At 30.0% G+C, this 15,215-nt stretch overlaps 1 protein-coding gene across 1 annotated transcript in view; it reads right to left on the reverse strand.

Moving 5' to 3' along the window:
* The window catches only part of eRF3 (eukaryotic translation release factor 3), a 54,166-nt gene that overhangs the window by 21,689 nt on the left and 17,262 nt on the right, over positions 1-15,215 (reverse strand). The window contains exons 3-7 of the mRNA XM_075374907.1: positions 9,696-9,842; positions 6,818-6,963; positions 5,411-5,565; positions 3,348-3,494; positions 2,397-2,571 (exon numbers count right to left, since the gene is read on the reverse strand). Of these exons, the coding sequence (XP_075231022.1) occupies positions 2,397-2,571; positions 3,348-3,494; positions 5,411-5,565; positions 6,818-6,963; positions 9,696-9,842 (770 nt within the window). The remainder of the gene's footprint in view (positions 1-2,396; positions 2,572-3,347; positions 3,495-5,410; positions 5,566-6,817; positions 6,964-9,695; positions 9,843-15,215) is intronic.

The following is a 15,215-nucleotide window of genomic DNA, read 5'->3' on the forward strand; positions in this document are numbered from 1 at the left end:
ACAGAAAACGGGATCTCACCATATTCCCACTTAGTAGATTTTCAAAAAAGAGAGTTATGTGCTAATTTAGATTCAGATCACTACATCTCTAAAATAGAATCTAAAGTAATTCCCAAAATAAAAATAAATTTAATATACTGTTACATATATTTTAGGCTTCAAAGACAAAAAAGACTGATCCTGAGAAATTAATACAAAATGCAATCAATTTTTAAAATTAACAAAAGTTAAAGGCACAGAAGGTGAAAAAACATTAAAACCAAAATGATACAAAAAGCAGAGTGTTGCATCACGTAAAAAATTTAAAAAAACATGTGGTGGACGTCAGAATGTGATCTTATAAGACAAAAAGCCTGGCAAAAGTGGAACTTCACCAAAAACGAGGAAAATAGGGAAAATTTCCTAGATCAGAAAATAAATTGGTAAAAAAGATAAGACAATCCAAGAAAAATAATGAGAAAGAACTTTTAAACCAAATAAATGAAAACTTAATAAAAATAATTCTCGCAACTTCTACCAAACATTTAAACTAAAATTAACTTAATACAATCAATGTCTTCAGCTGGAAGATGTAAACAATAACAAGGATGAGATAAATCTTAGCTAAATATTTCCGAAATTTATTAAATTGTGAGAAATCAAAAGAAACTTTTAATTTCAAAATTAAAAACCATAATGCAGATTACTGAGGAGTAATCCTAACCTCTGGATTTGGATGAAATTCAAAACTTAACTGAAGGACTTAAGAATAATAAAGCTTCTGGAGAAAGTTGGAAGAAGGCCAAAATAAATGTAAAAGATTCCCTAGTAAAAATTTGAAGTGAAATATGGAATACTGAAAAAATTCTTGAAGATTGGAGGACTGCACCTCATTCAGCCACTTCATAAAAAAGGATCCAAATAACTACAGGGGAATTTCGCTTTTGGAAGTTATATACAAGATTCTATCTAAAGTTCTTCTTAATCATGCAGAACCTCAACTGGATGAATATCAAGGTACATTTAGAAAAATACATCTTGCACAGAGCAAATATTTAATCTCAAAAAATTTATGGAATATTGTAAATGTTAAAATAGAACATGTGTTACAAATTTTATTGATTTTCAAAAAGCACATGATTTGGTAGATAGAACATCACTTTTTTTCAAAATGTTAACAGAATTAGGTTTAGATAACAAAACAGCAAACTTAAAGCAACATTAACTAACACATACTCTAAAATAAAGTTTCTGGGAGAATTATCAGATCCTTTTCCCATACAAATTGGTGTAAGACAAGGAGATGGTCTTTTTCAATGTACTCTTGAAAGATAATTAGAGAATAGAACAAAAATTTAGACAAAAATAGTGGAATAAGACTGGGAACTAAAGATTAACTGTTTACCTTTCACTAATGATATGGCATTCGCTAAAAACTAGAATGAAACTGAACAATGAAAAACAAGTTGCTATTGGGACTAAAAATCATGTTGGGGAAAATGAAAATTTTGACTAATGATAAAAACTGCCTGAATTTCCTTAGTATAAATAATAATAAAAAAAAAAAAATAGAGAAAGTGGAGAATTTCAAATACCTTGGAGAATGGATCAGATGAAATTCTTTAGACAAAAAAGCGTTAACAGTTAGCTTATAAAATGGAATCAGCTTTCCAGCTAACAAAAAACTCATACAATTTTTATCATGGAACTCATAATTTTGATACTAAAAACTGTGATAAAGCCGGAAGCACTCTATACAGCAGAAATCCTATGCCTGTGCAACAAAGTTCTACTAGAAAAGCTAATTAAAAAAAAGAAAGGAAAATTTTAAGAAAAATTTTAGGTCCTAAATTTCAAAATAATCATCAGGTAAAATTAATTCAAATATCAAAATTTATAGTAAAATTGAACAACTGTCAGATACAACGAGGAAAAGATGAACTGCATTTATTTAGAATGAATAACAGTACCATGACTAAACAAATTTTTGATTTCTTCCAGTGTAAAAAAATTAAAGGCAAATGGTTCACACAAGTCCAAAAAGACCTAAAAAACTGAAAATAACTGAAGAAATTATAAAAGAAAGAGAAATTTTAAAAGATGAAAATAAAAGGTTCCAAGAAGCGCCAAAACACAAAAACAGAGTTGAACTTTCTGAAGAACGAAGGAAACAGATATCTGGGATAAAAAATAGAAAAAAAAACAAAAAACCACAAATAAATAAATGATCTAACGTGTTCCAAGGTGAACTATTCAGGGGAAAAATAAAATAAAAAATACATTTCAACACTGTTTCCTAGGACTTGTTTACGGCTAGTTGTCAAATTAATATTACGGTTCCAACCAGCGTTTAAGCCAGTACACTATACATATGCATAAATAAATAAAAAAAGTAAAGCAGCTACTACATTACTTACCCTATTTGGCATTAATAATAAAGACTGTCCCTTTTTCATTTCTCCAGATTCTACTTTGCCCATAACAACCGTACCCATATCCTTATATTTTTCTAAAACAGGCATCAAAAATGGCCCATCCATTTTTCTATTTAGTGAAGGAAGATTATCTATAAACGTAATAAACGGGTCGCCTCTGAAACAACCAAACATTGACATATTAATAAATTTTCTCTGAACCTATTCATATAACTAATTGCAAGAATTTTTATCAATTCTAGTTCAATATTTGACTAATAGTTTTCTTTAGGAAATAATAAAAATATGCTTAGAATATTAAACTGAGGTTATGTGCCTTGGTTTTGCTTTCTAGGGTAGTTTAGTTTTAAAATCATAAATTATTGAAATAAAAATATTTTTTCAGAAAAACTGATTTCTTTACAATGCAGAATGAATGATTTTGTTTAAATGTTGAGTAAGTAAAACAAGATAATACAACTTCAATGTTTCAAATTACTAACACAAAGAATTTAGCATTTTTTTTATTTTAGTTACATTTTCAGGATGACAAATTTTACTGTTAGATAACTATACTATTTTAATTTAAACAAATAACCATTTAGTAAGCCTTAGAAATCTTTATAAAGTATTACAGTCATGACATTGTGATTTTTTTTAATAAGGTAAGATATATCTATATTTTCAGTCTCTACATAACAGATTAAAAATTAATATTAATTAATAATAAATATTTATTCAACATTTAGTTATGCTCTATAGTTGTATAATTTCAAATAACCTTACATGTAATCAAAATTTAATATTTGGTTAATTTAAAATAAATTAATTTCAAAGTAGCCATCCTAAAGTAATACAAAGTATTCAATTGTTTTTCACAGTTTTAAACAGTTGTTTCAAATATAGATCTAAACAAATTAAATTAAAAAAAACTTTTAATCAATTCCAACTTACCTGTACCAAGGACATATTTTCTCATCTAATTTATCTTTAAGGCCTAATCCTGTTAAACCAGAAACTGGCATAAATGAGAGATCTTTAGCTGGATTAAAACCGAGCTTTTTAAGGTAAGGAAGAATTTTATCTCGACATTCATTATACCTGGAAAAAATATAAATCCATCAATATGATATATTATAAAAAAGCACCAATTTATAATGTTGCTCTATAAATAAGATTTTACTCGCTTACTAATTTTACAAATAAAAATAATTTACAAAAACCTTTTTCTTTTATCAAATTAAAAATAAAATTTATTTCAAAAAATAATTAAATTTTAAAAACAAAATTAACCAATTTATAATTTACAATAATTAATTTCATATCAGAAAGATTGTTTCCAGCTAACTTCAAATATTTTTTTTTAGATAAAATGTATGCCATCAATTTCTTGATGGCATCACATGATTCCAATCTTCATTAGTTGATTATAAGAGTTTCAAGTTGCTGCATCACTAAGTATAGTACTTACAGTCTGTCGAAGAGGAGAATTGGGCGTTCTTTTTTTTTTTTAAATGGAACTACTGGAAATTTATCAGTGATTAAATAATTTTTCTGAAAAGCTTAAGTACAAAGGAAATTAAAGAAGAGCTCGATATAACATTGGGAGACTCTTCTCCATCAACTACAACGATTACACACTGGGTTGCAGAGTTTAAAATGGGTTAAACACACACCAACAATGAACCATCCAGTGGATGCAAGTGACTATGCCAGAAATGATACAAAATGTGCATAAAATCGTTTTGGCAGATTGACGAGTGACAGTGAATGAATTAGCAGTCTGTAGGCATATCAACTCAATGCGTACACTATATTTTGCACTAAAATTTGGGCAGGAACAAGCTGTTTGCTAGCTGGGTGCTGTGTTTGCTCATGCCCAACCAAAAATGGTGCCAAAAAACCATTTCAAGCGATTGTCTCAAGCTCTTTCGATGCTATTCAGAGGAATTTTTAAGTCAATTTGTAACTGTTGATGAGACTTGGATTCATCACTACACTGCCAAGACAAAACAATGGGTTGAAAAAGATCAGCCTGGTCCAACAAAAAGCAAAAACAACTTTTCACGTGAAAAAGTTATTGCAACCGTTTTTTGAGATGCACGTGGAATATTTTCACTGATTATCTTAAAACAAGTGCAATAATAAATGGTGAATATTAAACAAACCTATTGCAGCATCTCAGTGATGAAATTAAAGAAAACGACTAAATTTGGCAAAAAAAAAGTGGTTTTCCATCAATACTCCAGCTCACAGTTCAGTCTTTGCAATGGCAAAAATCAATGAATTACGGTTCGAATTGCTCAAACACTACTCCATATTCATCTAATCTGGCTCCTAGTGACTATCATTATTATGTTTTGTAAGCTAAAAAAAATGGCTTCAAGGGAAGAGATTTTCCAACAATAATGAAGTTATTGTTGCTGTAGGTGATTATTTTATTGAGTAGAATAAATCAACCCACCCAACTGGCATAAGCACTCTTGTGGAGGAACGCTAAACTAAGGATATAGACCTTAATGGTAGCCTAATATTGAAAAATAAATTACAATGTGCCCAGAAAAATATTATTTCTTATTCCGGCCCGGAACTTTTCACTCTATCACATAAATTTTACTTTTTATCTAACAAGCAGTGTAGAACTATCTTAAACTGTAGAAATCCAAAATTTCTAGTTAATTCAGCAAAGCAGTTATGCACATTACAAAGTAATCAAGACACATACAAACAGCAGAGGGTCATAATGAATTTACAGCAAGCCACATTCATCAAACTAAACAACTAGATGAATAAAATTATTTGGATATCTCAATTCCTGAATTTAAGAGCTTATTAATCTTGTTAAATTCTATCATTACCACACACTATAAAATTTAATGCTAAATGTTAAAACAAATGTGAAAATAGTTATTAAATAAATAGCAGTAAATAGTTGTTAATTGTTTTACACCTTATTGAAACCCAAGATTAAAAGCAACAAAAGAAACTGTAATACATCAAATTATATGCAAACAAACCTTTCCTCAGACCATTCAACAGTTGGATCATCCATTTTATTAATCAGAACTACCAAATGCTTTACTCCAGCTGTTTTTGCTAACATAGCATGCTCTCTTGTCTGACCACCACGATCAAAACCAGTTTCGAATTCACCTTTTCTCGCTGATATAACCTACAACAATAAAATTATGATCACAATAAAACTGATAAAACCACTGCTACACTGCTAAGTCTCATATTGCATACATAAGCAGTACAAATTAAAGTACACTACAGGTCAGGAGACCTGACATTAGATATAAGTCACTCTTGGAAACTGCTATAGTCATTCTCAACTTGATTGTTCTACAATATCTGGAAGGCCTAAGAAAGAAGCATCATGAAGACAAGTAAAGCAAGGAAAACACCACCAGCGAAAGCTGCATGCAATGAAACAGTTAAATTATTATTAAAATTAAAACAGAGAGGAGATCATTAGATCCCATCAGTATTTTTAGAAGATAATGGGCAAAGCAACTGATGCCACTCAAAAAAAAAAAAAATAGAGCTAATTGACTCCCTGTATTACTTTTGATGATTTATCAAAATTTATTAACTATTCGCTTAAATATTTAAAAAATAAAAAATGTATTTTTTAGAAGTTTACTGAATAAAATGAAATGCTAAATTGTTCTGTACCTAATATTAATAACTTTATATTTTGATATTAAAAAAGGACAGTAATAAAATTTAATAGAAAAAAGCTTATAAATATTCAAAAATAAAATTACCTTTTTCGTTTAAAAGAATGTTTAAAAAATATTCAACTATCATAATTTAACTTCCATGAATATACAAAAAATTATCAATTGTAAAAATTTCCCTGCCTTTAAATACTTTCAGCTAGTGTACATTTTAACTTTGTCGTGAATTTTTCTGCTATAAGGATAGCAGAATAACTATAACTATAAGGATATTCATACAAAAAATTCTGAGTTACTGCAAAATTAATTAGTTTAATAGGTGTACACAAATAACTTATGTGTATACAAATAGGTGGTTGATTATGTGTAAATAATTACTGACTAACTAATAACTGTCAACTGAGAATAACAAATTAAAGCCAAAGGATTTTTCTGGAATTTTTACTCAATATTATCAAAACACTTCAAAAGCTAGTTGTTCTACTGGATATTATGAATGAAAGAGAAAATTAACTAACAGGTATTTTCAAATAAAAACTGTATAATTAGCTGCATCATTTACCATAAAAAACATCCAGTAATCATACCAACAAAATAAGTCTTTGATACATTCAGCCTATGCTGTACAATTGACAGCAGCACATGTAATCTTTTAACAACAAAAACTGTGGTTTTCTGGTTTGTGGGTTTTAGCATTCTTACTTATAACCTCCAACTTTTGCATAGTATACATGTACTTACTAAAACAGCTAAATCAGCTTGTGCGGCACCTCCTATCATGTTTGGAACAAAACTTTTGTGTCCAGGTGCATCTAATATTGTAAAATGTTTTTTGTCAGTTTCAAAATACGCTCTACCAACTTCCACAGTTTTACCTTTTTCTCTTTCTGTAACAAATAAAAAACACAATGTGAAAAGCAAGACAAGCTTAATACAGATGACATTTTTAAAGTAAGGTCTGTTTTGAATTTGCCGTTCTATACACAGTGTAAACAAGCGATGTTTGTGTTGCTCATCTATTTCAAACAATAGCCCAACTACAAGCAACAATGATTTACTCATTTTGTTGTTCTTTATATTTATATAATTCTTATATTTCTTTATATTTATCCATTTATAATGAGTGCTACAATTTACGATCCTGCCGAATGTGAAGTAAGAGGTGTAATCAGATTTTTGATAGTAAAAAGCAATTCTTCAGCTGAAAGAAATTCACAGGAAAATTTGTGATGTTTATGGGATGAATATTATGAGCGACACCAAAATAGACTGTGGTGCCATTCATTTCACAAAGCATGAATGTACATTTATGAAGAATTAGCAGCCAGCCATCAGTATTAATAGATCATTTGATTGAAAAAGATGATAAAAATCTGAGAAAACCGGTACTTCACCATGTCACAATTATCTTTGACGTTTTACAATCTTTGACTGATGAAGTTTTGACTGAAAAACTGGGATGTAGAATATTGTGTGCAAGATGGGTACTGAAGATATTAAAATACACTCAACGAAAAACATCTTTCTACAGCTCATGCATTTTTTTGCATTACGAAACAAAGTGCTGAGTAATTTGATTGATTTTTATAAGAGATTAAATATGGATTTTTTATTTGAATGTCAAGACAAAGCAGCATTCAATCTTATGGTGGCATTCATCATCTCCTAATCAAAGAAGTTCAAACAAAAACATTCAGTAAAGAAGCTTATGGCTATTGTTTTATGTGACAAAAAGGGTGTCCTGGTTGTCAAATTTAGGATCGCAGAAATACCGTGAAAGTCAATACATGTTGTGAAAGATCTTGAACCACATGGGATGTGCTATATCATAGGATTTTGTTTTTCAATGAAAATGCCTAGCCACACACAGCAAATCAGACATTAAGACAATTGGAAATATTTTGTTGGAAAAATATTCTATCATTCAACCTACAAGCCCTGATTTAGCTACCAGCGATTATTTTCTTTCTTTTTTTACCTTAAATAGTAGCTTGCATCTTAAACATGTGACAATGGCAACAAACTGTAAAATGGTGTTAGTGAATGGTTTATTTAAATCACTAGTGGTGGAATTTCTTGAATAGTGTATGAAGAAACTATAAAATGTAATGTACTATGAAAAATGTGTTGAAGTGAAGGCAGCTATGTAGAAAAATAGTAAATAAATTTATTTTTTATGTAAAAGTAATAAAGTTTGTTAACATTTTTCAATTTTGTTTTTATTTCTTAACAGGCCTTACTTTATAAACACAATACATAAAATAAGAAATTATAAACTTACAAATAACAATTATAAAAATCCTATATATATTCAGTTCAATAAAAATTAAAAATATCTTACTTAAATCATATGTACTTTTAGGATTACTGAAGTTAATCCTTCATTAAACTCTACATTAAAACTAATTAAATTTGTTCTTATAATGATACTAAAATCTTCTAATAGAAACATTTTATTTTATTTAGTTGGAACTTTATAATTAAGGTATCATGTGACTTAGTAAAATTTGTTTTAATTTATTTTTATCTTTCATGTCTCAAAAGAAGATTAATATATACTCTTGAAAAAGAAAATAATTGCTGTTATGACTGAACCCTTAACTGATTGCCACTTCAACCATTAGTATTACGTGTATTCCTTACCAGAATGGACAGGAATCAGAAGACCACCACCACCAGATCACATTAAGAATGTAATATCTCGATAGACCTGTTGGGAGTCTACTCTACACTCCATACAAAGAAATTGGATACACAAAAGAAACAATTATAGATATTCAAGAGAACAGATTAGGAGGTGGTTACACAAGGAAACATGCACGATAAACAACCCTGCGCACAGGAAATAACATTACCGTATTTATTTTGAAGGCCTAATGGCATTAATGCCCAAAGGCACAATCTTTTTCCAATCAGGAAATTTCAGTCATTATTTTTATCCAACATACTACAAGCAGCATATTTTCTGATCTAAGATTTTTGTTAAAACAGTTTACATAAATGTTATAAACATTTTTCATCCAAAAAGTAACACATCATCAAAGAACAGGCTCACACTATCTAAAGGAATACCATTGCTCATATTTAGCATTGGATGACAGGTTACTTAAAAATGAAGTACTAAAAAAAAAATTAATAAGATTAAGTTAGACACCACCAAAGCAATGAAAAATTACTTGTGTTCATTCTAATAAAGCTTTCAAATTATTTCAGTGCATAATCAGCTAGGTATGCTAGTGATATAATGAAATCTATACCTCGAACAAAATTGTGATCTTTTTCTCTCCAATTTGATGGTTATTTAGATTACTTTATAATAACACATCTGTGGTTAATTTTTTTCTATTTTTCATATCGGTTTATTTTAAGTTTTTTCTTAGTTTCAATAAATAAACAGATAACTGTGAAACTGGCTGTTTTCGATTTCATGACAAATTAACTACAAATTTTATCGCCTATAAATAAAACTCCTCTTGACTTAAACAAATTAGTATACAATACGTACATTATTACAACAAAATAACAAAAAAGTAATCATCACAATAAAATCAATCTACTTTATAAACATCACTTTTAATTATTAACATGGGTATTTTTCATTATGAAAAACTTTACTTACCTTCTTGATTAGTATCAAGTGCCCACGAAAGATACCATGATTCTCTACTTCTTTCCTTAGCTTCTTTTTCATATTTTTCAAGCGTTCTTTTATCTACCATACCAGTTAATGCCATTATTTGACCACCAATTGTTGATTTACCAGCATCTATTATAAAAAAAGGAATAATTAATATAATGTAACAACAATAACAATACCAAAGAGAACTAATGAAATACATTTACTTTAAAATGTCACTTTTTCATGTATAATTATAAAATTGATTTCAAATAAATAAATAACTTGTTATACTGCTTCAACTTCTATCTTTCTCTCTCCGAATAATTGCAATAATAAAAAAAAAAGGTGTCTCTTTATGCCCATATATGACATTAAAAATTCATCAATACTAAGGGATGAGTCATGGGAACAAAAGATTTTTAAAATTAAAAAAAAAATAAATAAAAAATAGCTTACTTATTTCTAATTATGTAATTATACCAAATATTATGCTATTTGAGCGCATAATTTATTTTTTAAATAGCATGTGTAAATTGACCTCAATCGTTCGTTAAATACTGCACTGTTGCAGCAGCCTGTCCTGCAGAATTCACATCACTGCTTGCACAATGTTGTCTGACATAGCGCTATGATCTGTTCTCATATGAAGGTACCAAGTTCATTTATGTATTCCTAGGTTTGATGATGAAACCCACTTGGATAGTCTAGTGGTGAATAAGTCTTCCCAAATCAGCTGATTTGGAAGACGAGAGTTCCAGCATTCTAGTAAAGTCTAATAGTCAGTTATTTTTACATGGATTTGAATACTAGATTGTGGATACCAGTGTTCTTTGGTGGTTGGGTTTCAATTAACTACATATCTCAGGAATGGTCAAACTGAGACTGTACAAGACTACACTTCATTTACACTCATACATATCATCCTCATTCATCATCTAAAGTATTATCTGAAAGATAATTACCGGAGACTAAACAGGAAAAAGAGAAGAAAGAAGGTTTGATGAGGAACACTCTAGACTTAAGGTAACCCCAAGAAAATAATTACATACCAACAGGTCTGGAAAATGTGCTGGAACATCTCTTCTGGAAATTAAATAGCCTGGATACATCTCTTGAACTACTGTCATAAATGCTCTGGCAATGTGGGTCATTACCCTATCGTACTGGAACCACACCACATTCAAGTCAAGCCCACAATAATGCAGTTCAAGAGTGAAGAATTCCTGTAACATCATTGTATCCAGCAGAAGAGATTGTTACCAATTCCCTTCCTCTTCAAAAAAAAAATAAGGGTCTACGATTGCAAAACTTGCCACAGCTACAATGGGCTATGAAAAGAAATCATATGAAGTTTCTGAGGATTTGAATCAGATTAGTAATGAAATTTTCTTTGTTCACTGTATCAGATTAATAAAAATGTACTTTGTCACTCATTACCAAGACTATTTCCCATCAGTAAAGAAGAAAATTCTCACAGATATCACAAGATTTGCTCACCTAGTGATGATGAATAATTGAATAAGAGCACTTAAGTCACTTAGTTCTTGCACCACTATCATTTTATTCAAACAAAAATTTTAAACTTTTGCTAAGAGATATACAAAGGCTGCAGCATACTTTCTGGTTGAGTATGAGAGTTCCTTTATTGCTGCCCTGCTCGAGTGTCAGAAAGGCTATGTTTTTAGGGATTCTCACAGTGTCCCATTAGTTTGTTTTCCATTACAGAAGCATTATGACAGAACTTGTTTGTCCACAATTTTATTGTGTTGCTACTAGGAATGACATCATGACCTGGGTTATTGAAATGTCAAAATCACAACCAAATTATAATTTTTTAAATGTTTTCACTACCAATGTGTGGTATACAGCAGACCACTGCTCCATTGTTACTGATTTAACATCAACACACAAGATCATATCACAGTCTGTCATATTCCTGCCTCTATATTCCTGTCTTAACCTATTTTGCTTTAAAAATATCAAGTTTCCAAGGCTCATTCTATACAAAATATATAAATAAACAAACACTTTAAAAAAAATAGTTATGAGTAGAAAAAATAAGTCCACAATTTAAACTGAAAAACAATGGTGGTACAAAAGAAATTCTTGTCAAATTATTATTAAAAAAAATTGTGAAGTCAAACCTGATCTGTAACCATACATTCCTGACTCATTAAATAACATGTGTTACATTTTTTGTTCTTTTTTTAAATATTTCTGAATAATAATGAATTGAATTAAAAACTGATTTACTCAACAATTACTGCAATTCTTTTGTTGAAATCTATACAAATATTAAAGACATATTCATCTATAATAACACTTGGCTGGTTAATTCAATTTATATCATAATTTATTTAATAAATCTTGTCAGCACTATGTTCCACAATCGTGTGTGAATATATATATATAATCTGTATCACTAAAGTAATAAGGCTAGTTTTTGTGCTACAATTCATTTTCCCAAGTCTTCTTTTTAGCATGACCCATATATTTTAAATGGGACTCAGGTCAAGGCAGTTCCCTGGCCACGAGCACTTAAAATGTTTGGTTTTTGAAGAACTATTTTGCTTTCTTTAACGTGTGATAAGGTGTTTCTTCTGCATAAGAAACTATTTTTCTTTGGTATATATTAATGTATTGATCCGATTTCATCATTCCATTCACAGACACATGTGCTCCTGGCCCTTCATGTGTAAAACATCCCCAAAAGATCTTTTTGGCTGGGTGTTTGGAAGCTTTTTGCAGGTAGGCTGACATAGCAGTCTTTTCATCTGCTGACTTACGTATGTAGGCTGTCTACTTTCTCCCCTTGGACAAAGAAGTCTCATCTGAAAAAAATAACTTTTTTCCACTACTCAGTAGTCCATTCTTTATGTTCCTTTGCCCATTGAAGTCTTTTTGTCTTTATAACCTGTCAGTAACTGCTTCTTTTTTGGTTTCAGAGCAATCCTTCCCACTGCCAACAATCTTCTACGAATTGTCATTTCAGAAATATTAATCCCACGGCTCTCTATTAAGTCCCTATTAAGGTCAACAGCTGACAATCGTGCATTAATTTTGCTTTTTCTTATTAGTAATCGATCCTGTGTGGGCAGGGTTTTCTTTTTCCTTCCACATTTTCCTTTTCTCTTTGGAGAGACAGAACCTGTTTCCTTAAACCTTTTCACGATTTCAATTGCAGTACCTAATCCCACACTACATTCATTGGCAATCAATCTTTGAGTCATTTGTATGTGTTGGGACAGAGCAACAATTTTTTACCACTTTCGTGGGGTTATACCCATTGTATTAATTAGAAACGAATAACAAACTTATAACAGAAACTCACACAGTCACTAAAAACTAACTAACAATGAGTTATAAAAGCACAAAAGCCACCAATTCTGTTCCCATATGAACTAACAACATAACCTGAAACACCAAACAAGCAGTCTGCTACAGAATGAAAATTCCCTTTGTTTGCTACTGTAAGCGCGCACACACACAATTACAGCCCAGTACATGGTGTCATGATACTTTGTTTAAACTATCAAATAGTTTAAACTGAGAAAGAATACTGTATAACTTACTGCATTTTATTAAAACAAAATAAATCTTATATTAAAGTATAATTTTGCAATGAAAATGATAAAAAACATTAAGCAAGGATACAACAATATCAATTTATTAAAAGCCAGTTTTTGTTATTGTAGATAAGTTATTAGGTCAATTTCCACCATTTAGCTCCCATTATGCTGAATATAAAGACTTTTCACTTTCACGACTTTCACAATAGCAATTTGTTTTAACAAATAGCTTCACAGGTCATATACAGTGAAACTTTCCTTTAGCGGACTCCTCTTAATACCATACACCTTTAGATTCCTCGGCAGTTTTATACTGGTATTAATGAATAAAATACTTTCTCAAAACAGACCTTCTTAATAAAAGATGTACACAATAACTTTACTAAAAACTGTTTAATTAGTTCTAAAAAACAGACTTCAGGAATAAAAATTGTATTTTCCTTATTTTATTTTATTCTCAGTGTGACTAATCTGTTTACCTGCTGTGAACTGCATCACTTTCCACTTAGATGTTGATGTTATGATTTCAATCAATTCAACATCCAGCGTGATTCATCATCAGTTGCTGTCCAAGTGTATACTGTACACATTGAACACAGAAAATATTTTTTGTTACAGTATAGTACTGTATTTTTCTTGTAGTACATATTCTATATATACATTCAATTATGTATTTTATAAAAATTGTTATAACCACCATTATCATAACTTAAAATATCTCAAAATCGTAAACACTATACATTAAAAGAAAAAGTAACAGTTATAAATGTCTACAAAAAAGAAAAACTCAATGTGTATGTGAGATATGGCAAAACGTTTTTATGTCGGGAAAATTCAAATAAGTGATATCTTAAAAAGAAAATTTGACATCCTAAAGTCAGGGACTGAAAATGACAATCAGTTAAGTAAACTTGCATTTCTAAAATGCCAGGTCTAGGTGGTTGACAATTTAACTTATGAGTGGTTTTGCAGGGTTCATGCTAACATTCCGGTCTCTGGAACTTTGATTGTGAGAAAGCCCTAGAAATTGCTAAAGAACTTTTTTCACAATGAATTTAAAGCATCAGGGGATAGGTTAGATAAACTCCGAATTAGACATAACATTTCATACAAAAATGTTTGTGGTGATGCTGGTGCTGTGGATGAGAATTTAGTGTCTGACTGGAAGTAAAAGATAAATGACATATGCACGAGGTTATCATTAAATATTTTTAATTGTTACCTGAATAAACAAACATTTGGTTCAACTGGATAAAATTCAAATGATTCAGTTCAACTAAATAATTATAATGGAAAACATTCAATTATTAATTGTTAACTGAAAGAAACATTTTTAATTGTGATGAAACTCATCTTTTTTCTGGGCTTTTCCCAGTGAAACATGTATTTGAAAGAGGAAAATGTACAGGGGGAAAGGATATCAAAAGAAAGACTGACTGTTATGTTGGCTGTGAATATGTCAAGTAAATTTGAAAAACCACTAAAAAGCTGCAAAGCCAAGATGTTTTAACAGCATGAACATGAATTCATCAGAAATTGAATGGTATTCAAATAAAAAATGTTGGATGACCAGGGACATAATGATGGACTGACTGTTAAGCTCTGATCATAGAATAGGAGGCAAAATAGGAAAGTCATACTATTCTTGAACAATGCAAATCCTGCCTTAATGTTAGCTTACAAAATTTAAAATTGGTATTTGTGTTCCCAAATAATATTGCAGTATGTCAACCACCTGATCAGGGGATCATTCAGAACTTAAAAATTCAGTATAGAAAAAAGTTATTACGATTACTTATTGTCAATAATGTAGGTTACGAATGCTGATAAGCTTTCTAAAAGTATTAGTGTGCCGGATGCAGTTTAATGGATTCGTATAGCTATAGAGCAGGTTACTACTACAACAGTGAGAAATTGTTTTGTAAAAGCTGGTAAACCTCCACAAACTAAC

This window comes from Lycorma delicatula, chromosome 9 (genome assembly GCF_047948215.1).
Source record: "Lycorma delicatula isolate Av1 chromosome 9, ASM4794821v1, whole genome shotgun sequence".
Taxonomy (NCBI): Eukaryota; Metazoa; Arthropoda; class Insecta; order Hemiptera; family Fulgoridae; genus Lycorma; species Lycorma delicatula.